Source organism: Nannobrachium achirus (assembly GCF_963921795.1).
Source record: "Nannobrachium achirus genome assembly, chromosome: 18".
Lineage (NCBI taxonomy): Eukaryota > Metazoa > Chordata > Actinopteri > Myctophiformes > Myctophidae > Nannobrachium > Nannobrachium achirus.
In genome coordinates, this window is record NC_137825.1 from 8455651 (window position 1) to 8480111 (window position 24461).

The 24461-nt window shown below is 42.8% G+C and overlaps 1 protein-coding gene across 1 annotated transcript in view; it reads left to right on the top strand.

The window, feature by feature from the left end:
• The window catches only part of LOC308303581 (attractin-like protein 1), a 179494-nt gene that overhangs the window by 3744 nt on the left and 151289 nt on the right, over positions 1-24461 (top strand). Inside the window, exons 3-6 of the mRNA XM_080747989.1 lie at positions 9719-9802; positions 18035-18148; positions 20759-20887; positions 21517-21725. Of these exons, the coding sequence (XP_080604115.1) occupies positions 9719-9802; positions 18035-18148; positions 20759-20887; positions 21517-21725 (536 nt within the window). The remainder of the gene's footprint in view (positions 1-9718; positions 9803-18034; positions 18149-20758; positions 20888-21516; positions 21726-24461) is intronic.

Sequence of the window (24461 nt, forward strand, 5' to 3'; positions counted from 1 at the left end):
GGTAGTGGATGGTGTGTCCCACCGAGTGTCCCACCAAGACACAGCAACCAATAAGTGTGAAGAGGGGCGGAACAACGGACGGGACTTGACAAAGGGTGAATTCTCTATGGAGAATAACATTGGGTCATCTTAAATCGTCTCTTATATGCATTGTGGTCCCAAAATAAACAAACGGTCTTTGCGATATTGTCGGCGAGGTGGCTCTGTATGGTTTATGATAGTCAGTCACTCATAAGTGATAAAGCCTGTTTCTAGCAAAAATGTAACTAATTCGGTGACAGTAACATTAGTGTTTTTTCACCATCAGTTGATTCTTCATATCCATATGAGTCAAACCGCTGAGATCATTTGTTTATAATTGGAACACAGTTCTTATAGGACGCGATATGAAAAAGGTCTATGGGAATTCAGAATGGGTGAAGAAAACCGCGAATCAGGTAGGATGTGTAAATTACGTCACACTTCACTACTCTATAGAACCGTGTTATACAAACTGTGATGCCTCAACTCTTAGTGCTCGTCAGGGTGGCGACCGTGGTTTTCCCGATGACTCTGAGCTCAACGGTTGGGGCGCGGGAGTGCGTGGAGTGGAACACACACCACTGATTATTGCCGATAATGGAGAGGTTTATATAGTCTCTTACAAAATCGGCAAGTCTCTTGCTGATTTCATAAGAGACTTGTTGCCAATTGCAAGATATTTAAAAGTTATTTGGGGCCATGATGATAACCTCTCCTTCCCACTACTATACTAAGGATTTATATTGTCTGTGTTGTTGTTTACAACCACAATTATTCACGTGTGGCAAGATCGCGGTTCCATTAGTTTTACTAGTAGGCTTAGAAGCCTTTTCAGAAGTTAATTTAATGTTTTCCGTTTAATGATTTCCTTTATCCTCATCTAATCATGCGCTAATGCACACAATCTGTTTTAGCCAGATTTTAAGGCCTAGTAGGCTTTTCAGAAGTTAATTTAATGTTCCATTTAATGATTTCCTTTATCGTCATCTTGCGCGAATGCACGCAACTGTTTTCGCCAGGTTTTAAGGTCTTATTTTAGTTGTTTCTCATAAGCTCGCGACCTTCCTTGCCCATCGGCCCCCACCGTTGCGCTCAGGTTCACCGGGAAAACCGCGGTCGCGTCAGTTAAAATATGATTATTTTGGGGGTCGCGGCCTGAAAGGGTTGGGAACCACTGCTCTAAGAGCGTACACATGTAACCACGTCATGGACCCCTTCCCTGGGTCCAGACAGTGCCAGCACTGCCAAGGAAGGATGAACTAAGTGGTCATAATACATAACATAATGTTATCTTATCTTCTATGCTTCGTAGTTAAGGATTCATTTATCTCTGAGAGTGTAAATGTAACCAAATGGACCTCTTGGGGACCAGTGCCACCAACTAAGTGGGCATATACTTATGTCACCTACTCCTTAGATCTCTGAGAGACATTTAACCAAACTAGTCCTTACCCGTTCAAAGATATGAGCTCCGAAATGATGTGCAGTGTGTGGGTTATGGGGTGTGCACTGTACACACAGTATATGACACACAGAGCTGGTTAAACATGTTGCCCCATGCTAGATGCAGAATAGATATGCCTCATGCTAGATGCAGAATAGATAGTAGTTACACCATAAAAATGCTAATATACAGCATATGATTTGTGAAAGTGACAAACGGGCTTCACAGTTATGTCAGGTGTGTTCATATGCTAATGGTGATGCGATTTCAGATCAATTGCTCCAGCCACTGAGGAGAAACGCTGTGACAGACAGACAGACAGACAGACAGACAGACAGACAGACAGACAGACACTCACTCAGACAGACATTCGCAAAATTATAGTATAGATGGACCCCTTCCTTGGGGTACCAGTAATCTAATGTTATCTATCCTCAGTTGTTCATTTAGCTAATTAGCTCTGAGAGTGTAAGGGAGGTTCAAGGAGTGAGTGGGCATACATACTACACAGTAATGTTACCTACTCCCTCGGTTTGCTAATTTAACTGCATGTACTGCATGTAACCATTTCTAGTGAAAAGTTTAGTGACTCATCACTAAACTTTTTGTTTTGTTAGGCCATTTTTAGCCCAAGGACAGTTTGCTTGCAATGGATTCAGAATCATGAAAAACCCCTAGTTAGACCCCTCACATCCTACTTTAATACCCAGAAAAAAAATGTCTGGGTATTTTCCTCCTGTATAGAATGGGAGCGATGGGAGCCCAACTTGATTTGGACGCTGTGGCGACCCCGAAGGTTGCAAACTTGGGCACCCTCGCTAAATCATTAGAGCAAGCCCTGGGCTACATCTGTGCAAAATCTGACGCTTTTAGACTGATTTGCACGAAATTAGCATTTCTCCCCCCGCACTATTCATCTATTCATCTATTCACACTATTGTATACTCTAAAAGAGTTAAAGATATAATAGGGGTCCATTTGGTCTGGAAACCCCTGGAATCTGGAATCCCCTCAAGGACCACCTGTTGAGAAGAGAACCACTGGTCTAATACGTTGTCCTGGGCTCATGCATGAGTTTCAACGGAAGCGTGGTGGGACGTGGGGTGGTCCTCGTGTGTCCTGGGTTTAAAACATAGCAGGGGCCTCTCTGTCTGTGTGGACTAGAGTTGGCGTGACTCATGTGGATGTCCTCCTACACCAAAGTGCACAGATAGAAGTTAGAGTTAATTGGCAAGCAATTTAAGAACAACAACAAGTGTCACCATTTCAAAAGAGTCGACACAAACAAGACGAAGCTTCTTTCCATTGTGGTGCACTGAAGAGACACACAACCCCCAACAGACTACACAGACAACCATATATACTGTATATATATAGACTGTTGAGAACAATACACGTAAGACAAGCCACTTAAAAACCCATTTAGGCCTAGAATTATTGAATGCTTTAACCAGTGAAAAATAGCAGATATACAAGCGCGGCACCGAGTGCCGCGCTGCGAGCTTGTAGATCTGCTATTTTTGAAAAAGTCGTGAAAATGTGTGCAAATCTTTGAATGTATGTATTTTCGAAGCGAACGTTTTGTAACTAAAATTTTGCTTCTGGGGGTGGTCCCTGGAACTAAATATTTTGAGATTGTGCGTCCGTTGGCAAAATACATATCTTTTTGGGGGTCCTTCACATGAAAAGGTTTGAGAACCACTGACACAGTAGTCTCTCAAGAACGTACTAGCTGAGCTCCGGTTAAGTGAAAAGGACCTTTTCTTTGACGATGGCTGGCCAGATTGCTGACATATAGAAACATGGGTTTTTCAAAAAATCTTTGAAGGATTCAAAAGACACTTATAGAATCGAGTTAAAATTCAAATTTTCACAATTTTTCAAAAATATCAGATCTACAAGCTCGCAGCGCGGCACTCGGTGTATATCTGCTATTTTTCAATAGTTAAAGCATAAAATAATGATACACAATAATGTGTACCCGTTCTAAATGGGTTTAAGGGTAAGGGATTTTCTTTGGTTAAAATAAGTGTTAATTACTAGAGCAGGGGTTCTCAAACCTTTTTATACCAGTAAGATTCCCTAATCGGGAGATAAGCGACCGCCAGGTCGCATGTATACACAACCTCACGGTGGCGCTAGAAGAGGGGCACGTGAGAAATCAGGGGTGGAGGTTGTGGTTTGCCCGCCAAGGAGTGTGTGTGCAAAGTTTGGCATGGATAGGGGCAACGGTGCCGGAGATAAGAATAGGGGCAACGGTGCCGGAGATAAGAATAGGCCCAAAAGTGTGACGTGGCGGACAGACTTGACAGACAGCCGGTGGAGGTTATAATTGTAACTTGCGACCTAACGGTCGCAACCACAACCCCATATTATGGGGGAAATTCTTTGGTGACCCCAGTCCCCCCCCCACCCACACAACACGGGGGCAGTAAACGCTACGATAATAACAACATAAGCTATGGAGGTGGTTCTGTACACACATCTGTAAACTGAAGCATTTAGCCAAAATATGTTGCTAGAACCGCCACATTTCCGTACCATGACTGCGTATGTAGGGTGACTCTATTTTCAGCCACTCAAACCGGGACGCAAAACACTGTTGCCTAAAACTGGTACCCTAAAAGCAATGCGCACGTTACAGCGCACGCGCGTGCCCATTCTCTAACGTTCGTGCACCGCAGGGTTGCAAACAGGCAGTGATTGACAAAAAGCCTCAGCGTTGAATTCAGACACGCAATGAATTTGTTCCTTTTTTCTGATTGGTTAGGTGAGCATGTTTTCATGAAAAGAACATGATAAATGTCTATGCAACCACTGAAAACAGCTACTATTATTTTAATTCTGGCGAAAACTGGGACAATTTTGCAGTGAATGTTGAAAACCGGGACATATTAGTGTTTTACAGATATTTGTCGGGACACCGGGACACGCAGCTTGAAAATGGGACTGTCCCGGGTAAAATGGGACGTCTGGTCACCCTTGCGAACGTTTTGTAACTAAAATTTTGCTTCTGGGGGTGGTCCCTGGAACTAAATATTTTGAGATTGTGCGTCCGTTGGCAAAATACATATCTTTTTGGGGGTCCTTCACATGAAAAGGTTTGAGAACCACTGACATAGTAGTCTCTCAAGAACGTACTAGCTGAGCTTCGGTTAAGTGAAAAGGACCTTTTCTTTGACGATGGCTGGCCAGATTGCTGACATATAGAAACATAGGGTTTTTCAAAAAATCTTAGAAGGATTCAAAAGACACTTATAGAATCGGGTCAAAATTCAAATTTTCACGATTTAAAAAAAAAAACAGATCTACAAGCTCGCAGCGCGGCACTCGGTGCCGCGCTGTGAGCTTGTATATCTGCTATTTTTCAATAGTTAAATCATAAAATAATGATACACAAAATGTGTACCCGTTCTAAATGGGTTAAAGCCTCCTCGACCTGGGGAGGGGAACACCATCAAAAGATCTCTCCCTTGGCCCGAATCATACCCACCAGCATCCCTCACTCTTTGGACAAGATAATTAAGCGGGTATTTGGGAACTAAGCCACTGAGGATCTCGAAAAGCAAACACAGCAAAAGATGGGAAACTCTCTCCTCCACTCGTCTCTAAAGCCATCCTAGACCAGTGGTTCTCAAAGTGGGGTCGTTCAGGGGTCCTTCAGCCTTCAGGGACCCCCCAGGGTTCCTTGAGGGGGTTCCAGGTGGACCCTTACAGGTCTGGAACTCTGAGAGTTGTAAATTCTTTTTCATTTGTAGAACTCTCAGAGTTATGGCAGAGCCCTTGGAATTGATACGTGGCAAAATGGAGGAGTCTCGCACACGGTCTTCACTTTACAACACTTTTATTGGTCAGCAATAGGGGTGTAACGATACATTTTAATAGCGATTTGATACATATCACGATTCATGGTTGACGATACGATACATGGACAATATTGGTTCGTTCATGGCGATACGATACGATTCGATTCAATGATTTAAAATCGATATAGTAACTATTTAGCAAAGACATTAAATCTGTGTGAAAGGTGTGGATAGTGCAGGTTTTTAAGGGAAACATGTATTATTATGGATATAAATAAGTAAACACAGTGATTATCTGCCAAATACATGGTCATTGTATATTGACAAACCTGCACCTTGACATGAACCCAGAGATTACACACATTTATCGATAGACCAGTGTAGCTATATGGAAAGGAAAAGCAATTAAACCCCTCCTTTTAGTTTTTCTTCTTACAAATGCTAAATACAATGCCCAAGTGGGTAGTATCGATACAATCGATTCTTTGCACTGCCGATTCGATACGATACAAAATAAAGCGATACAATTCGATTTTAGCTGTTTTCATTTCGATATACTTCGTTTTTTTTAAGTTAAAAACGATATTTCGATACAGTTACTATATCGTTACACCCCTAGTAGGCAACATTCTGGTCACTCAGACCTTCATCAGGCACGATGAAGGTCTGAGTGACCGGAATGTTGCCAACCGATACATTTTTGGTAAGTGAAGACGGTGTGCGAGACTCCTCCATTTTCCACTTGTCAAGTTCACCGCTCCGACGCACCTGTCCGTCTGTAGGTTTGCAAAAGGACCTTTTTTCTTCTAAAGCCTCTCAGAGTCCAGGGTGAAGAGCTATTCACCGCAAATCTTAGGTGTAAAGCTATCCACCTAAAGTGAGAAATCAAGTGGAGGCCATCATAGTCAGTCACGGTGAAGTCCTATCACTGTGACTGACTGGTCTAGATCGACCAATCAGTGAGCGGGGTGATGGGTCGATCTGTCTGAAAGTAAAAACAGAGATGTGTCGGGGTTCGCGGTGGATAGCTCTTCACCGCGAGTAATGATGTAATGTTGTAGTTTTATGACTTAAAAAGACTACACCGCGGTGGATAGCTTTTCACCACGGTGCCTACTATGATGGGGGCTTAAGAGTCTTTAAAAAAAAGACCCCACTGCCCTAGACAAGTCCATAATCCCTCCATAACTTTACCCCTGTGCCACCCAAGTGCCCTGATCTACCAGGCCATCGTGCCGGGCAATCTGTGCCCGAACATGTTGCCCAGCTCTGCTTGGAATATGATTTTATTTTACAGTGAACCAAATGGACCCATAAGATCTATTTGGTTCCATATTGTGCACTCTCAGAGTTATCAAGGTTTGTGGTAGGGGGGTCCTTGAAAGTATAAAAAGTTTTGAGATTCACTGGTCTACACTCACTGATTCCGTACTGTCTATGCTCTGTGGGTGGTTGATTATTAGATTATTGTTTTATAATGTATTAGTTTGTAAGTTCAAACTACCTCCACACTGACATATCATACTGCATCATGGTGTATGGTGTTGAACTAGTAACATTCCTGCAAGCGCATGATGATGTCTCACTGCCTGTCGTCATGGCAACAGAGGTTGCTGTAGGAGGCTGGTACCCGTTTGGAGCGTGGATGGATGAGAGAACTCAACTTGTGTGATTCGTGAGATGTCTATCTGAGTAACAGCGCTACCACCCATCTCAAAAGAAAATGTGTTTTAAAAGGAAGGTTTGTGTGTGAGAGAGAGAGACAAAGAGACTAAAGAGAGTTGATACTTTGATACTTACTGTACCTGTAATGTACAGTAGGACCATAGCTCACGCCTATGGCATCTCTGTTCAGTCAGACTTAATGAGGAGAATCACTGTCTATGAATTCACTTATGCCATTACCACTGTTACTATGAAAAGCTCCACCGTCTGTCTGTCTGTCACGTCACATCACACTTTTGCCCTAGTCATATCTCTTCCACCATTGGCCCTATCAATGCCAAACTTTGCATACACACTCCTTGGGTGGCAAATCACAACATTTCTCACATTGCCCTCATCAGGCCGATTTTTGCAAATTTCATTTTGGACACTGTTCCTACAGATTGTGCCCTAAAATCACACAAAGCGGTACACGGTATCCCTAAAGTCATGTCTTTGACATGGATCTGTCCCATTTCCCATATTCCCTCCTGATTGGATACGATTGCCTTCTAAAGTTTGGGTATTCCCGATTAGGGAGTCTTACTGGTGCACTCTCAGTTCTTGGTGGTGCTTGAAATTAAAAGGTATGTGAACCACCGGTATTGCCCACTGTAGCAAGACATCAGACACACACACACACACACACACACACACACACACACACACACACACACACACACACACACACACACACACACACACACACACACACAAAGTGAGTTTGAAAACATGGCCAATGACAAAATACTCCCAAACCGTCTGGGAGAAATGACAACAATGCGCGAACACAACAGCAAGATTTGTGAACTGTTGCGATAAAAGAAGGCTAGAGAATGGAATACCACCCTAATGCCTCATTCACATACAGAAAAGCCAAGCTAATGGTTTGCTTGGTAATTCAATGTATTTTCTATGCAAACCAGCTTTTAAAATTTCCAAGCTGGAAGAAAAGCTTGGAATTTTTTAAAGGTGGAACTTGAATATCTCAAAAGTAGTATTTCAGCATGGCATCATTCTATAAGCCATATCTTCAAAACTGTTGGGTCAATCTCCACAACCAATATATCATTTTGTAGCTATGATCCCCAAAAAATGCAATGACTAGCCGTCAGCTGCGCTTGGCTTCTCTCAGTTTGAATGCAGCATAAGGACTGCAAACCATTGAGTGACATCTAGACCTCCTGCACATTCCACTATAAACAGAGCTGCTACCTTTAAACACATTTTAAATCTGAGGCTTTTTTGTATATTTGTTTAAAATTGTTTTGCGAAGAAATTCTGCTATTTATCTAAAAGCGACTGCAGAAGATTGCTGTCACGTGACATACTGTACAGTAGCTCTGTTTACACAATGCTGTATCCCCTCCAATGTTCCCCGCTTTCAACTGTTTTTATTACATTATGACACTAGATTTGGCAATGTAAACGTATGTTTTCTCATGCCAATAAAGGTCCTTGGAATTGAAAATTGTAATAGTAATTGTATAGCAGATGTTGATTGGAGTCCACATAACAAGCTATGACAGTGTGATAAAACCTGGTTCCAAATGTGATAGAACCGATTCCCGTTTCCTCGATGTCGGATGGGGTTCCTCCGGCGATCCCAAACCTAACCACGACTTGCTAACTGGCATGGCGAGCTCGGAGCTCGGCGGCGAACGAGACCATCGAGTGCTTGTCGCGTGCACTGGCATTCGGCACATGCCTGTCTTGTTCAGTAGTAGTCAACCGAAACAGTGCGTTGTTGAACTGATCAAGCTATTATGCAATATGCATTTGTTATATTGTTGTTGATGTTCTGACATATTATCTTGCTTATTGATGTATTATCTGCTTATTGTAAGTCGCTTTGGATTAACCCATTTAGGCCTAGAATTATTGAATGCTTTAACCAGTGTAAAGGCTCTTTTCCACCGGCAGCGATAACGATGACGATAACGATTTAAAAAAGTGGGTTTTCAATTAAAGTGGATCGGCAGCATCCACCCAACACCGATAAAGACAACGATAGCCGACAACTACATCGTTAGGATCAACAACGATGTGGTTAAGATCACAGTGATATGGGACTGGGTCTCTGACAAACAGCTCGCGATGCGCTCTGCGCGAGCGACTGTTAATTGGCGCCTCTTCACATTGATGTCCGATAACTTTATCGGACATCAATGTGAAGGCATAATTATCGCTGTGATATTTTATGGCTATCGTCATCGTTATCGCTGCCGGTGGAAAAGGGCCTTTAAATAGCAGATATACAAGCTCACAGTGTGGCACCGAGTGCCGCACTGCGAGCTTGTAGATCTGCTATTTTTGAAAAAGTTGTGAAAATGTGTGCAAATCTTTTGAATATATGTATTTTTAAAGCGAACGTTTGTAACTCAAATTTTGCTTCTGGGTGGTCCCTGGAATTAAATATTTTGAGATGGGGGGTCCGTGGCCAAATACATATAATTTTGGGGGTCCTTCACATGAAAAAGTTTGAGAACCACTGACATAGTAGTCTCTCAAGAACAGACTAACTGAGCTCCAGTTAATGGAAAAGGACCTTTTCTTTGACGATGGCTGGCCAGATTGCTGACATAGCAAAAATAGCAGATCTACAAGCTCGCGCGCTGCGAAAAAAAAAGAAAAAAAGCATAAAATAATGATACACCATAATGTGTACCCGTTCTGAATGGATTAAAAGCGTCTGCTAAATGCCTAAACTGTAAACTAATATTCATCATTCTGTTTGTTTCAGGTTGACGGAGCCCTCGGGGTACCTGACAGACGGACCAATCAACTACAAGTACAAGACCAAATGTACCTGGCTAATTGAAGGATAGTAAGTACAAGCTTTTGTTAAACTAATAAACTGTGGTTTAATTCCTACAGCTGAGTGTAACTCTGCCTTGGGAGAGAGTCTGAGAGTTGGGTGGGTTATTCCTCTGAGTCTAATGATCATTACATTCTGATGGGAAAGAAAATATTTCTAAAGAAGAAGAAGAAGAAGAAAGGGTTATGTAATAGACAATGGACAATCAGAATCAGTTGGAACTGGAACGATGCAATTGGAAATTGCAAGTGTGGTTGCCGACTGTGACGCGAGTCATACTTGCAAGTGAATTCTGTCTTACCATTTGGCCTGATGGTGGCGCTAGAAAAGGGCCATGTGAGAAATGAGGGGTGGAAGTTGTGGTTTGCCAGCCAAGGAGTGTGTGTGCGCAAAGTTTGGCATGGATTGATTGATTGATTATTTTATTAGACAAAAATGGAGAACAGTACAAGTATAGTCAATACAGTTGAAATGTGTGTAGTACAGTACAAGTACAGTTAAACACCCTGCCTAAAAGGAACATCCCAAATAAGACCTTTTACAGTCTTTTTTCGTTAGGGGCAACGGTGCCAGAGATGAGAGTAGGACAAAAGTGTGACGTGACTGACGGACAGCTGGTGGAGCTTTTCATAGTAACTTGCGACCTGACGGTCGCAATAATGGCCATATATGGAGATCCCTGATGTCATCAATATTAAGTCCATATCTTGGAATTCCCATAGTATATGGGCATTTCCCGACCCCTGATTTATACTCTGTTCTGTAGCACAGACAATGTGCACTTTCCAGAAATAACTTTTTAACGTGTGGCTTGCAGATCTGTTGTTTTTGGCAAGCCACACTGTCTGGTGGGATGGCATATAAATGAAGACTGATCTGGACACAGTGTCGTTATAGCAGCTCTCAGCTGATCTGTACTGCTGCTGCTGCTGCTACTGCAGTGTGGAGAAGTAGGTCTGCTCTGAACTATTTAACCCATTTAGGCCTAGAATTATTGAATGCTTTAACCAGTGAAAAATAGCAGATATACAAGCTCACAGCGCGGCACCGAGTGCCGCGCTGCGAGCTTGTAGATCTGCTATTTTTGAAAAAGTCGTGAAAATGTGTGCAAATCTATGAATATATGTATTTTCAAAGCGAACGTTTGCAGCTCAAATTTAGCTTCTGGGTGGTCCCTGGAACTAGATATTTTGAGATGGGGGTCCGTGGCCAAATACATATCATTTTGGGGGTCCTTGACATGAAAAGGTTTCAGAACCACTGACATAGTAGTCTCTCAAGAAAAGGCTAACTGAGCTCCATTTAAGTGAAAAGGACCTTTTCTTTGACGATGGCTGGCCAGATTGCTGACATAGAAACATAGGTTTTTCAAAAAATCTTAGAAGGATTCAAAAGACACTTACAGAATTGGGTAAAAATTCGAATTTTCACAATCTTTCAAAAATAGCAGATCTACAAGCTTGCAGCGCGGCACTCGGCGCGGCACTCGGTGCCGCGCTGTGAGCTTGTATATCTGCTATTTTTCAATAGTTAAAGCATAAAATAATGATACACAATAATGTGTACCCGCTCTGAACTATTTAAAGTCCTGGGATGTTTGCTCAGACGGGGTTTGACTTTGAATACATATACTTTTATTTCAATCTGCTGACGACTCGATAATAAGCTGTGCCTTCTTTTCTGAGAACTCTGGGAAAACTTCCTCCTAAATCTAGAGATTCCTGAGATTGTGAATGAATGAGAACGTACTACACTCAAGGGCCACTTTATTAGGTCCGCTGTTCTTTGGAACCCCCTTTCCCTTTAGAACTGCCTTAATCCATTTAGAACGGGTACACATTATTGTGTATCGTTATTGCTATGCCTTAACTATTGAAAAATAGCAGCTTGTAGATCTGCTATTTTTGAAAAATCGTGAAAATTAGAATTTTGACCCGATTCTATAAGTGTCTTTTGAATCCTTCTAAGGTTTTTTGAAAAACCTATGTTTGCAATCTGGCCAGCCATCGTCAAAGAAAAGGTCCTTTTCACTTAACTGGAGCTCAGTTAGTCTGTTCTTGAGAGACTACTATGTCAGTGGTTCTCAAACCTTTTCATTTGAAGGACCCCCAAAATGATATTTATTTGGCCACGGACGCCCATCTCAAAATATCTAGTTCCAGGGACCCCCCCCCCCCCCCCCCCCCCCCAGAAGCAAAATGTGAGTTAAGCCCTTTGCACACAGGACAGTTGCGTTTTTTTCGTTTGCGGCATGAATAAAAAGCATTGGATTTGGTGTGCAAGGCTGTGCGGAATCGGCGCTGCGGATCCAAAAAGGAGTCATAAAAGGAGTGATGAGTTTTTTACCGCATGCGACAAGACGCACGAATCGAACTGGTTTCGATCGAGAGAAAAACGCACGGCGGCAGCCACTCGTCGCACGGCAAATTCGGAGCCGGTGTGCATGAGGTCATACAGAATCATTGTTTTCTTTTCAAAAAATTATATTGTCCGTTTTATCCGTGCGGTTAAACGCGCCTGTGTGCAAAGGGCTTCACAGACGTTAGCTTTGAAAATACATATATTCAAAGATTTGCACACATTTTCACAACTTTTTCAAAAATAGCTGATCTGTGAGCTTGTATATCTGCTATTTTTCACTGGTTAAAGCATTCAATAATTCTAGGCCTAAATGGGTCATTAGGTACACTGTTCTTTGGACCCCCCCCTTTCCCTTTAGAACGGCCTTAAATCCTTCACGCTATAGATTGAACGAGGAGCTCAAATGGTACTTTAAGGCAGGGGTTTTCAAAGTGGGTAACGGGGCACCCTGGGGTGACGGCCGGGGCACCCTGGGGTGCTGCAAGATAATTTGATTATATTTGGAATTGATTTGGAACTTTAATGGCAAGAATGCCCTTATGTTTCTCCTTATATGGAGGTGAATTAATTTGAATGTAGGCTACAACGCAATTCTGATTAACTTAATTAAACACAAATTCATTCAGATGTTGTCATCATCTTATTAAGGCTGGGACTTTAACTGATAAATTGCGATTAATTAATTACAGAAAATTAACGCGATTACATTTTTACACATTTTAATCGCACTTAGTTTTTGCACAGAACCTTCAGTTTTCGGGCATACCGATCATAGCGATGCACCAACCAAGAAGAGACAACAAACGCAAAGGGAGAAGTAGACGATCAGAGCGCTTTGCTTGGCCCAGTGGATGCAAAATTTAGATTAAAAAAACTCACTCGTACAACAAAATGTGTTTTACTTGAAAAACAAAATGCTTCTCAGGTCAAATATCGATGTGCGATTAAAGTGCGATTAATTGCGATTAATTAATCACAGAGCCTGTAATTAATTAGATTAAAATCCCCGCATCCCAGCCCTACTTAATTTATAACTAAAAAATTTAACAATTTAGATTAAAAAAATTAGATCATACTGGTATGCTAAGGGTAATATTACAATATGGCATAAATATAAGGTGCTGGGAGTGAGAATTATAATGTAGGGGTGCGTCGGAGGAAAAGAATATGTATGGAGGCGCCCTGAGCCAAAGAAGTTTGGGAACCCCTGCTATAAGGGGACAAGTGTGCCAACTAAGGAAATATGCTCCACACCGCTACACCCCACCACCAGCCTGAACCGTCGATACGCTTCCCTCATGTTGTAGATCAGTGTTTCTCAACCACTGTGCCTGGGGACCTTTGGTGTGCCCCTTGAAACTGCTTGAAAGTCAGTATTGTATTTATCATTTTAAAAATGATTGAAACTAGTGAAAACAGCCGAACTACAAGCACACAACGCCTCGCGGTGCAAGGCGTTGTGTGCTTGTAGATCTGCTGTTTTCACTACCGTTGTGCGACAGCCTTGTATGATGAAGCAGGGCTTTACATTGCGAAGAAACATACACATTTGAAACTTGGAGGTTTCTTCCCGACAGTGACGATATTTACACCCCCGTATCATGTTGGTGTGCCCATGGATTCTTGGGACATGAAAAGTGTTGCCCATGCAGAAAAAAGGTTAAGAAACACTGTTGTAGATACATACTTCTGACCCTATGTCCTAGCTGAAACCAGGACTCCTCTGACCAAGCGACATCATTCCCCCAATCTTCTGTTTTCTGATTTTGGTGAGGCTGTGAGGATTGCAGCCTCAGTTTACTAATGGTTGACATAGAAGCGTGCGTGCGTGCGTGCGTGCGTGCAAATATATGTCACAAATAAATAAAACCAACATCCCAAAGCTGTTATTTGGGAACTGGAGATAAGGTGCTAAGCTTGGAATACACAGAGGCATGTTAAAAGTAATGTTTTATTCTGTTTACTTTGGATCTTATTGCGATTTGGGAGTGAGTCAGTCCATAGGTACGGACACCAGTAAGAAAAACAAGCTTCAGCAGCCACAGGACTTTTAGTGTTTTAAAGATAATATTTTTCCACCAAATATCACTTCGCTTTCTCGAACACCCAGCTAACAGCTGAACAGCGAACAGCAGCGCCGTTTGTAGATTTATATTTTTATTGCCAGGAAATGGGTCAGGTTCTACCGAAACCAACATGTTTCTGTAGAGGGTTGCCATGTCTGCTTATTATAAGAGACTTTGGACTTGTTTTACTGTAAAGTCACTTGTAAATATTGGTGGTTGAGGTCTGTGTTTTTTTATGTCCATGTTTTTTTAAGTGTAGTTGCTTATTTTGGGCTTTGCTTCCTGATGTTTAAACAAGGGGTTCTCAAACATCTCCATATCAAGAACCCCCAAATTAATGTATTTGTCCACGTACCCCCCAATCTGAATATATTTCAGAACATATTTTTGACCCCTGTGCCAGATTTGTAAAATGTTGAAAAAAATATTCTGTCACTCTTTTTCCATAGTTATTTTGAAAATAGCTTATCTACAACCTCACAACAGCTATTTTCAGATATCCGATGTATATAGGTTTGAAGTGCTTGTGTGGCCTAATAGTCACTTCTTTTTGGTTTGTTTTCCTAGACCCGGTTGCTTATTTCTTTCTCATAATCTGGCGACACTGGTTTGTGTGGTTGTATCTTTGAGCTGGCAGGAGAGCTTTATGGGTGGGCACACAGAAACACTGGTTTGTGTGGTTGTATCTTTGAGCTGGCAGGAGAGCTTTATGGGTGGGCACACAGAAACACTGGTTTGTGTGGTTGTATCTTTGAGCTGGCAGGAGAGCTTTATGGGTGGGCACACAGAAACACTGGTTTGTGTGGTTGTATCTTTGAGCTGTAGGAGAGCTTTATGGGTGGGCACACAGAAACACTGGTTTGTGTGGTTGTATCTTTGAGCTGTAGGGGAGCTTTATGGGTGGGCACACAGAAACACTGGTTTGTGTGGTTGTATCTTTGAGCTGTAGGGGAGCTTTATGGGTGGGCACACAGAAACACTGGTTTGTGTGGTTGTATCTTTGAGCTGGCAGGAGAGCTTTATGGGTGGGCACACAGAAACACTGGTTTGTGTGGTTGTATCTTTGAGCTGTAGGGGAGCTTTATGGGTGGGCACACAGAAACACTGGTTTGTGTGGTTGTATCTTTGAGCTGTAGGGGAGCTTTATGGGTGGGCACACAGAAACACTGGTTTGTGTGGTTGTATCTTTGAGCTGTAGGAGAGCTTTATTGGTGGGCACACAGAAACACTCTTCTGATGTTTTCACTAGTTTTGGGGTCCTGGGAAAACGTCTAATCTCGCTTCTGGGTCTCGACCTGAAAAGTTTGAGAAGCACTGATTTGCAGAATATTAATTCTTCTCATAATCGTTGGTTTGCCACTCTCATCCTGGCATACCAAGTTGGCCATGTCATTATAGGTGAAACATGATCATATATTTTTTCTTTATTTTTTTATATATATATCAGATCTTTTTATGTGTTTCTGGTAATAATAGTGCACACTCATTATTTGTTTCTGGTCATAATATTGTCCACTCATTTTGTATGTCCGTGGCAACATTTTTGTTTTGACAAAGATTTCCACTACAATCCCTGGTTGGGTCCATTTAGGTTGTATTGTTGATGTTACAGTATGTTGACATGGACGTGCATGTGTGTGTGTTGCTATATAAGCATTCTACTGTGAAGCCGAGCATGTTGAGCCTGTGTAACGACGATTCTGTGTTCTCTAACATTTCAGCTAACACCCCTGATGTCATTGTTGTGAATGAAACTCATAAGGAAGTGTTAATTCTCGAGGTCGGCTCTACCTTTTGATTACAGCTTAGAGGAAGATTTCTTAACCAAAGTGTTGAAATATCATCAGCTAGAGCAGACCATCGCACAGCTAGGTTACAGATGTAAACTTCTGGTTTTTATCTTTGGGAGGTTAGAGGGCATGTGCACAAGTTGGTTATGAGGGGCCTTCAAATGGCCGGCCTCACCAAAAGGTAGCAGCCAGCAAGGTACTGCTCTGTATCAGCTATTATAGGAAGCCGCTCAATTTGGAGGAGGCGTTGTTATCTTTACCCTTGATTGCTGTCTGTGGCGTTTGACATTTATGCCAACAGTATTGTACGTAACAATGTTATGCCTTACATGCACTCTGTAACTGGCTGTTTTCCTAATTATCTGACTGCACCGATATTGTTTATGTCCTTTGTACATTTGTGTACTTCTGCTTATGTGGACATAAATAAACATTTCAAATTAGAGATGGACCGATTGCAAAATTCTTGGCCGATACCGATCCACCGGTTTTATGAAGGTCTGACCTGCCAAAACCGTTTTTTTTTCCCCGATACAGATTTCTTTAGCTAAGAACTAGAAAATAGTTGTATCCTACTGACTCACCCTACCAGTGAGGAGCCCCCACCGGGAGGACGTACTGTTGTATCCTACTGACTCAACCTGCCAGTGAGGAGCCCCCACCGGGAGGACGTACTGTTGTATCCTACTGACTCACCTGCCAGTGAGGAGCCCCCACCGGGAGGACGTACTGTTGTATCCTACTGACTCACCTGCCAGTGAGGAGCCCCCACCGGGAGAACGTAGAGCCTTCATCCTACTCCTCCCGCCCAACACTCCCTGCCTGTAGGAGTATGTGCAGTGACAATACTCATCCTCCTCCCCGCTCGGATTCACTCCCTTGAACACCAGTTGTGTTTGTATAGACTCTCAACAAAGCCAGATGCTCCACGGTCGATTCGAACCCACAACCTCCGTCGTAGTGGGCAGGCACTTTAGAACTGCACCACCCAAGCACCTTCCCTATACCCCTCCTTACCAGCTTTTCCCTCCTTTGAGGCTAGCAACTTACCACAATATGTGTATCGTGTAGACATATCTTGGTCACTCGTTCTTTTGTTTATTTGTTAAAATGTCTTAGATTTGTTTTTCCAATTTTCCCAAGATTCCAAGAGAATAGCCAATGAATATAGTTTTAAAATGTAAAGCGATTACATGTATTGTAATGCTAATATTAACTAATTCAGCTGGGGACCCCTGAAACCTCCCCAAGGACCCCACTCTGAGAGCCAGTGGTGTAGACAGATCCTAGGTTCAGTAGGTTCATGGTTATACTGTACCTGCTATGCTAGCTTCTTTGAGGCCCTTAGCTGTTCTCTCTGCTCTGGTACTGATGTGATCATTCACCTTGTTTACCAGAATAGACTTCTTGTTTACTCTGCTTACTCCCACCTCACTCATGTAAGTCACTCTGGGGACAGAAGCATCCACTTAAAATCACCAGTTTGGGAACAGCTGCGTTAAATGCCTACATTTTAAATTGGGGTAGAGTTAAGACCCGGGCAGTGTTTTTCAACCACTGTGCCTGGGGACCTTTGGTGTGCCCCTGAGAAGGTTCAAGTGTGCCCCTTGAAACTGCTTGAAAGCCAGTATTGTATTTATCATTTTAGAAATGATTTAAACTAGTGAAAACAGCCGATCTACAAGCACCTTACCACCTTTTCCCTCCTTTGATGCTAGCCACCTACCACAATATGGCTGGCTTGTAGATCTGCTGTTTTCACTACTGTTGTGCGACAGCCTTGTATGATGAAGCAGGGCTTTACTTTGCGAAGAAACGTACACATTTGAAACTTGGAGATACAAGGTTTCTTCCTGACAGTGACAATATTTACACCCCCGTATTATGTTGGTGTGCCCATGGATTCTTGGGATATGAAAAGTGTGCCCATGCAGAGAAAAGGTTGAGAAACACTGATATAGCTCAATGTCAGAGATTAAAATAATTCTAATGAAGTTGTGTTGTGTGTTCTCTTCCTCCTGCAGTCCCAACGCCGTGCTGAGGTTGAGGTTCAACCACTTTGCCACAGAATGCAGCTGGGACCACATGTACGTCTACGATGGAGACTCTGTATACGCCCCCCTGGTGGCCGTCTTCAGGTAAGACACTGATTGATAATGCAGAATCATTTCTTTTTTGTTTTGTTTGTCACTTCCATAATACACTCTCAGCATTCATTGGGGCATTGTACCGATATCTGCAACTCACATTGCTTGTCACATTTAAAAAAAAAACACAGTCACATGAAATAGAGGTAGGAGAGAGAAAGCAGTGTGAAAGTGCTGTTCACCTCATGGTGTTGGTTTTGGGGGCAGTAGTTTATATGGTGAGTGTTCAGGATACTGAACACTGGGATGCAGACAACGCAGAGGAGAGGCGTGGAAGTTTGTCAAATCGTCAGTTTTCCAGAAATAGATGTATATTTGTAAATCCTTAAATCTCTTTATCGATCGGTCTGTCTGTAGCCATGTTTCCATAAACGTATTCGAATTAGGGAAGCGAATTATCAGAAATACGCATTAAGACAAAGCGAATTTAGCATGTTTCCATTTGCGGGTGTCATTCGAATTAGCGACGGTCGCAAGAGTTGATCGGGCTGATTTCTTTCAGACCGAACCTGAGCACTGCACGTCTGACTGCTGTGACTTGGTCGCTGTCTAGTAGTCTAGTAAATTGGCAAGAGTTCCTCACAATACATAAAGCTATATAACCTCTCCATCATCGGCAATAGTCAGTGCAGTGGTGTGTGTTCCCTACACTCCTGCGCCCCCACCGCTGCTTTCACCGGGAAAACCGCGGTTGCGTCGCTGCACAGAGTCAGAGCTCATCCTGCAAGTTTCAGCGTCCTCTGGAAGGTCAGGTGGCCGATCTGCAAGCTCACAACGCGGAGCGGAGACGTGGATGCGAGCTGCTGTGAGCTTGTAGATTGGGCACTTTAGGCACACAACACCGTGTGATGAGGAAGGGTTAGCCACGGATGGCTTGACTCCGGGAGGTGAAAATGGGAGGAATTTACACACGGTCTGTGTTACAACAAGTGTTAAAATGAAGGACGATATGGACCTAGAACGTCATAATCTATTCGCATTTATTGTCTGACCCGTTTCCATTCACTTATCGAATAGTTTATTCGATAAAGCCTCAAAATCCTCCTCCTCCAAGCGGATAATTTCTTTTGCGGATAATGAAAGTTTAATCGCATTTTGAAGTGTTTCCATAAAAACATTTAGCGAATAAGCCGTTAATGCGCAAAAAGTGGCTTTATGGAAACGCCACTTGTGTCACCTTTAATTATCCATATGGAGATCTCTGTGTCTGTCTGTGTCCCTTGTATGATCCGTGTACGGAGCTCTCTCTGTCTATCACTTAACATTCTCAGTTCAAGGACCATCTCTATATGTTGACTAAACAACTTGATTGCCAAGCACATCACACTCAGCCATGTGTTTACCAGCAGAAGAACCGGCTGGGTTTGTTGTTAAATATTTAGGAATATCTCTCCATCCATGCTGTTGACTGTGCACTGTGTCCATCTGAAATGCTTTAGTCCAGGTTTAGTCCACTTAATATCATAAGATTTTAGTGTTTGAGCCTGTTTTGAGCCTAGTGTTTGAGCCTGTTTTGAGCCTAGTGTTTGAGCCTGTTTTGAGCCTAGTGTTTGAGCCTGTTTTTAATCTGCAGTAGTTTCTAACCTGAAGTGGAAAATCTGCCTGGGGTTTCATTAGGGATGTCCCGATACCACTTTTTTGCTGACCGAGTACAAGTACGAGTACTTCATTTTGAGTACTCGCCGATACCGAGTACCGATACGAGTACAATTAATAATACAAAATGTCTTTAAATTATGTTTTTTTCTTTTTTTTTTATCAGATGTTCCTCACTTTCTGGCTGTATATAACACATTAAATTGCATTGCTTTCCCAGAACATGGCACAACTGCCACACATTTCACTTTTTTTTCAGGTTTAGCCCATGGAAATTCCTGTACTGTGCATGATCTTCTAGATCTGCTATGCTCAAACATTTTGTATTTTTACTTTTGATACTTTAAGAGAGAGAGAGAAAGGTGAAGTGGCGGAACACACAGGGTACTCGGGCGCTTTGTGAGCAGTATCGGACGAGTACCGATACCGCAAAATAGGCCGGTATCGGGGCGAGTACCGATACCACGAGTACCGATACCACGAGTACCGATACCACGAGTACCGATACCGCATCCCTAGGTTTCATGCCCCTTTCTGGTTCTCAAACATGTTCATGTCAGGGACCCCCAAATTGATGTGTATTTGGACATGGACCCCCATGTGAAAACATGGCGGTGAGAAGATTTGTCAGAAGATTGGTCAAACATAGATCTACAAGCTGTGTGTTTGTTAGATCAGCTATATTCTTAGAGCCCCCACCAAAAAAAAGGAAATTGGGCTTAATAAGTGTTTAACTTTATCTCATTTTGCTGGGGACATAACCAATAACCAATATAAACCGATGTTGATATGATCTCATTCTGTGGTGTGTGTGTGTGTGTGTGTGTGTGTGTGTGTGTGTGTGTGTGTGTGTGTGTGTGTGTGTGTGTGTGTGTGTGTGTGTGTGTGTGTGTGTGTGTGTGTGTGTGTGTGTGTGTGTGTGTGTGTGTGTGTGTGTGTGTGTGTGTGTGTGTGTGTGTGTGTGTGTGTGTGTGTGTGTGTGTGTGTGTGTGTGTGTGTGTGTAGTGGTGTTATCGTTCCGGAGGTGAGGGGCAACGAGACGGTTCCAGAGGTGGAGACCACATCAGGCTACGCTCTGCTGCACTTCTTCAGTGATGCTGCCTACAACCTGACTGGCTTCCATATCTACTACTCGTAAGTTAAATACCCTAACACTAACCCTAACCTTAACTCTATCCTAACCCTACAACCTGACTGGCTTCGATATCTACTACTCGTAAGTTAAATACCCTGACACTATCCTAACACTAACCTTACAACCTGACTGGCTTCCATATCTACTACTCGTAAGTTAAATCAGCGTGTGTTGTGTATTAGTGTAACGGAGGTGAACCGAACCTCCCCACACGGCTTTGAACCCGGGTCTTCCGCGTGAATCCAATATCTTAACCATTACTCCAAAGGGATATCCCTAGGGAACAAGGGCAGATCATCTAGACTTTTGAGGCTTCAGGCTGGGGCTGCGACTCTCTCTGCCACATTAGACACGCACGCACGCACGCACGCACGCACGCACGCACGCACACACGCACGCACGCACGCACGCACACACACACACACACAGGCCACCTAGCGGTCGCTCCTCGCCCTTACGGCGTGTTCCTTGTTATCATTGGTACGGTTAAAAACAAATGGTATTCATATAATCGGTGTCCTAAAATGTTAATGTCCTCATAAGTGCAGCAATGAAACCCTGTGTCTGTCTCTCTCTCTCTCTCTCTCTCTCTCTCTCTCTCTCTCTCTCTCTCTCTCTCTCTCTCCAGGATCAACTCGTGTCCCAACAACTGCTCGGGCCATGGGAAGTGCACCACGGGGAACTCCATCGCCAGCAGGGTGTACTGTGAGTGTGACAAGTACTGGAAGGGCGAGGCCTGTGACATCCCTTACTGCAGGAACAACTGTGGAAGCCCTGACCACGGATACTGTGACCTCACGGGGGAGAAGCTGTGTGTCTGCAACGACAGCTGGCAAGGTACCGCCTAGGACACAACACGTGTGTGTGTGTGTGTGTGTGTGTGTGTGTGTGTGTGTGTGTGTGTGTGTGTGTGTGTGTGTGTGTGTGTGTGTGTGTGTGTGTGTGTGTGTGTGTGTGTGTGTGTGTGTGTGTGTGTGTGTGCACACGTAGGGCATTATTTGACGATTAACTCATTGGCAGGACAGTGTTTCTTAAACTTTTACATTTCAAGGTCTTCCCTTAAAGGGGGCGGGACACCGGCCGAAATTTAACATTATGATACAGTAGGTCACGTGGTCTTTCTTCAAACGGTCTGAAAAGGAGGCGGGCCGTATCAGTTATTAGTGAATGTATACTTCGTCCGTCGTGCGGTGCCGCGCACAACGTGATGTGTTGTTGTTAGCTGTTAGCGCCGCACCGCACGGCTATTTTCAAGAGCTTCAAGAGCACACACTCACACACACACACACACACACACACGCACACACACACACACAGGCTACCACAGAGTTCAGTCCCCCGGAGCTCCGGTGAAGCACTGGAGCACTTTTTAGCAGAGATGGCTGCTAAAAAGTGGACCGGAGCTCTGGTGAAGCACTGGAGCACTTTTTAGCAGAGATGGCTGCTAAAAAGTGGTCTGTGCTGCGGAGGACCCTCGTTCTAATCTCTGACACCTTTTTGTTAGAAGACTTGTACCCTGTACGCGGTTAGGGGGGATTCTATAGCAGATTATATCACATTTTTACCCCTAGAACTGCTTGTTTTAAAATTCGTTTTATGAATTGTCGCATTTTCTCCTCGCACAGTTCTGTTGGGGTTGTTTCACTAGATAATACTCAGCGCTCAACTCCGCCCCCTCCCGTCATATTACCCAATCAAATTAATTTAATTCAGTTACTGTACAGAAAGTACTACTTTCAGTACAGTAACTACAATAAATTAATTTGATTGGGTAATTTAACATGGGGGTACATGACATCATTAAAAAAATTGGCTAATTTGATAGCCATAATTAGCTGTTTTGGCCGTGTCACGCCCACTTTAAGTCTGACAGTGTACAAATGACAGTGCAATTTGTACACTGTCAGAGTTACAGACTTACAGTATGGGTACATTTAGACCCCCATAAAGGAACCCACAGAAACCCTGGAATCCACTTTGAGAACCACTGGCGTAGGACACAACACCTGTGTGCATCTGCGTACACCTGTTAAGGGCTGTCAAGAATATGATCATGACATCTATTCAACGGTTAATTGCCACAAATAATTGCAATTAGCAATAGTATTGTTTTTTTTTGGCATTGTACATTAGGATAGATGAATACAAAACATATACAAATATAAAGACATGATTGAGGTGTGGCAATTGTCTGTCTGTCAATGCATTAATAGATTAATCCACCGAGCCATAACTGCGGTGCCAAGCAGCACCGCAACTACAAGGCAGCGCTCTTTGGTTTTGTCTATATCTATACTCTCTGTCTATATACAGTATTTATTATATACAGTATGTGTATAATTACCAATGCAAAAAAGTCAGGTGTCTGTGTGTGGGTCCGGCCCTAATACACACCCATATATGAGTACCTGGTTATTTGCTTGTTTGTGTTGGATAATTGTGTATGTACAGCTGCCTCTGTCAGTGTGTCTCTGTGCGTACAGTTTGGCGGTCAACAGGCCATCAGAGTGTATTGCTCCTAAGCCTGGTTGCCGGGCGTATACAGTGTTGTAAAAAGTACTCAAATTTTATACTTAAGTAAAAGTATCAATACAGCAATATAGAACTACTCCATTACAAGTAAAAGTCCCGAATTCAAAATGTACTTGAGTAAAAGTATGAAAGTATTGGCATCAAAATGTACTTAAAGTGCCAAAAGTAAAAGTACAAAATGTTTGAAAATAGCAGATCTACAAGCTCGCATCGCGACGCGTTGTGAGCTTGTAGATCGTCTATTTTCAAATAGCCAAGGGATAAAATAAGGCTAAAGTGGTTAATATATGTTTTTTTATATTATAATGTATAACTGCAAAGTAACTAGTAGCTAAGGTTTTCAAAAAAATGTAGCGAAGTAAAAGTACAATATTTGGATCCGAGATGTAGTGGAGTAGAAGTAAAAGTATTAGAAATTGGATATACTCAAGTAAAGTACAGATACCTCCAAATTGTACTTAAGTACAGTACTTAAGTAAAAGTACTTAGTTACTTTACACCACTGCGTAACAAGCTGCCTGGTAGACTTGTATGGTTTTGGTCTCTAGGATCTTTGACAACCGTACAGACTTTACTGAGACAGCGGCCGCTGTAGATTATACAGTATGTTGTTGTCGCTGTCGGGCAGAAACCTTAATCACCCATAACGTTTTTTCGTAAATGAATGTCCTACTTGTTCATACTACTTCGTCACACAAGAGCAGCAAAAGTAGAAGATCTGCAAGCTTGTCAATCTGCTACTTTTTACGTTTTTTTAAGCGGTGAGAGCCGCTTCCAAGGCTTGGGTTTGTCTGTCCCGTGCCTTTCCAGTCCAGAATGAAGAATTGAGGATTGGTCGGGCTTCACATGACAATTTGGCTCTCCAGACAATAAATAGGCAACTACACTTGCAACTACATATTTATCAACACTGTCTGTCCAACTCTCTTCCTCCATTGGCTGCTCCTTATATTATTATGCTCCTTCAAATTCACCGCTTCACTTCGAACCGAGGTTTGACTTTTTTTGTATTTGTCGTGCATCACAGTTTCATGGCTGTAG